The 1479-nt window shown below is 37.5% G+C and overlaps 1 protein-coding gene across 1 annotated transcript; it reads left to right on the forward strand.

Moving 5' to 3' along the window:
* The first annotated feature begins 76 nt into the window (after positions 1–76).
* LOC107577960 (rho GTPase-activating protein 6-like) lies at positions 77–1275 on the forward strand. The gene is made up of 2 exons (XM_016263976.1): positions 77–689; positions 1136–1275. Exons 1-2 carry the CDS (start codon positions 528–530, stop codon positions 1235–1237), a joined length of 264 nt encoding a protein of 87 aa, XP_016119462.1. The 5' UTR covers positions 77–527; the 3' UTR covers positions 1238–1275.
* Positions 1276–1479: the final 204 nt, after the last annotated feature.

Consider the following 1479-nt stretch of genomic DNA (forward strand, 5'->3'; position numbering starts at 1 on the left):
GTGTATTAAAAAAGGGTTAAATAAGAGAGCTACAGCGCCCCCCCAAAAAAATGTCGATTGGGTGTGTGAGCTGATGTTAAGATAAAGTTGTTCCTGTTCAGTCTGTTCATAAATATCATCGGTTATTCTTGATATTAAGCTGTTTCCGCGAGTCCTTAAAATGGACTCTTCCATGAAAACCTAGTTTAGATATTTACATTAGGTTTTTGCCTATTTGTGACAGCAAAACACAATGCATTGATAAACTAGACACTGCCCTTAAAAGTTTGGTCTAAAATTACATTCATATATACATGCATACATATATTAAAAAAAAGAAAAAATAATCCCTTTGGGCTTTTGTGTAAACCAACAAGCCATTATTGTGTAACTGACAGTGCCAGCTTTAATAATGGCGATACTAAACAAAATATATGACAGCCCCACCACAAAAGACTGTCACAAATGGTGCAATCAAATGTTTAAAATCAAATCAAAATTCAGACCGGTTTTTAAATCGGTGTTGTGATTAGATCTCAGGCAATAAGATGACTGCAGCAAACCTGGCAGTGATCTTTGGGCCCAATCTCCTTCAGAAAGAGAGAGGATCAGAGAGAGAGCTCAGCCCTCAAGCTCTGGGCATAGAAGACAGCACTGCTGTCATCTCCGTCACCCTGATGCTCATCCAGAACCACCAACATCTCTTCACGGTGAGAGCTGCGGAATGATAGACACTAGAGAGTGAAATCCATTCAATGAAAAGGTCATTTAAAAAAGATGTAAAATGATATTCCAAACACTTAAGACTTTCTTTTGTCTATATGGAGCACAAAAGGAGAAATGTTGAACCTTGTTTCTCTGCTCTTTTCCATGCTATGGAGACTGAAGCTTTCACATTTAAAAGGCCACCAGCACACAATCTCTTCTTTTGTGTTCCATGTAAGAAAGTCATGTGTGTAAATGAGGAAAGAATTTTCATTTCTGGATAAACTAGTTCTTTTTGGGGGAAAAAAACAATGGATAAAATCTTAGGCCTGCATATGATACATATATTATAACTTTGTATGCACAGAGCTTGAAAGATGACTTTCCATTAAGTATTCATATTCTAATAGAGGGAGCATTAGCTGAGTGAGTGCTTTTATTTCATCTGCAGGTGTCTGCTGAGCTGCAGCAGGAGGTGCTCATGAGCCTCATTCAGACGGACCCTGATGTCATTGACTATCTGCTGCGCAGGAAACTCAGGTCGGCTGTCTGACTGATAATACTCATCTAATACAAGAATCATATATAACGAATATGTGGGAATATGGGATTTTATTTGAAAAGTGAGACACTCAGATTTTCTCCAAAGGTGATTTTTTTTCTTAAATTGTAACTTTTAAAGACACAAGATTGTTACGTAATTGCCATCGGTGTGCATTATTTTTGTTTAACAGTGGAATTCTTTGTGGAAAAACCATATTACCCTTGATTCTACAAATCTCCACCAGTTGGACA

Source organism: Sinocyclocheilus grahami, unplaced genomic scaffold (assembly GCF_001515645.1).
Source record: "Sinocyclocheilus grahami isolate Dianchi unplaced genomic scaffold, SAMN03320097.WGS_v1.1 scaffold8006.1, whole genome shotgun sequence".
NCBI lineage: Eukaryota > Metazoa > Chordata > Actinopteri > Cypriniformes > Cyprinidae > Sinocyclocheilus > Sinocyclocheilus grahami.

Coding starts and splice junctions, on each gene's coding strand:
- LOC107577960 (XM_016263976.1), top strand. CDS start 528: ATGACTGCAGCAAACCTGGCAGTGATCTTTGGGCCCAATCTCCTTCAG. Junction 690..1,135: donor ACCACCAACATCTCTTCACG/GTGAGAGCTGCG, acceptor TTTCATCTGCAG/GTGTCTGCTGAGCTGCAGCA.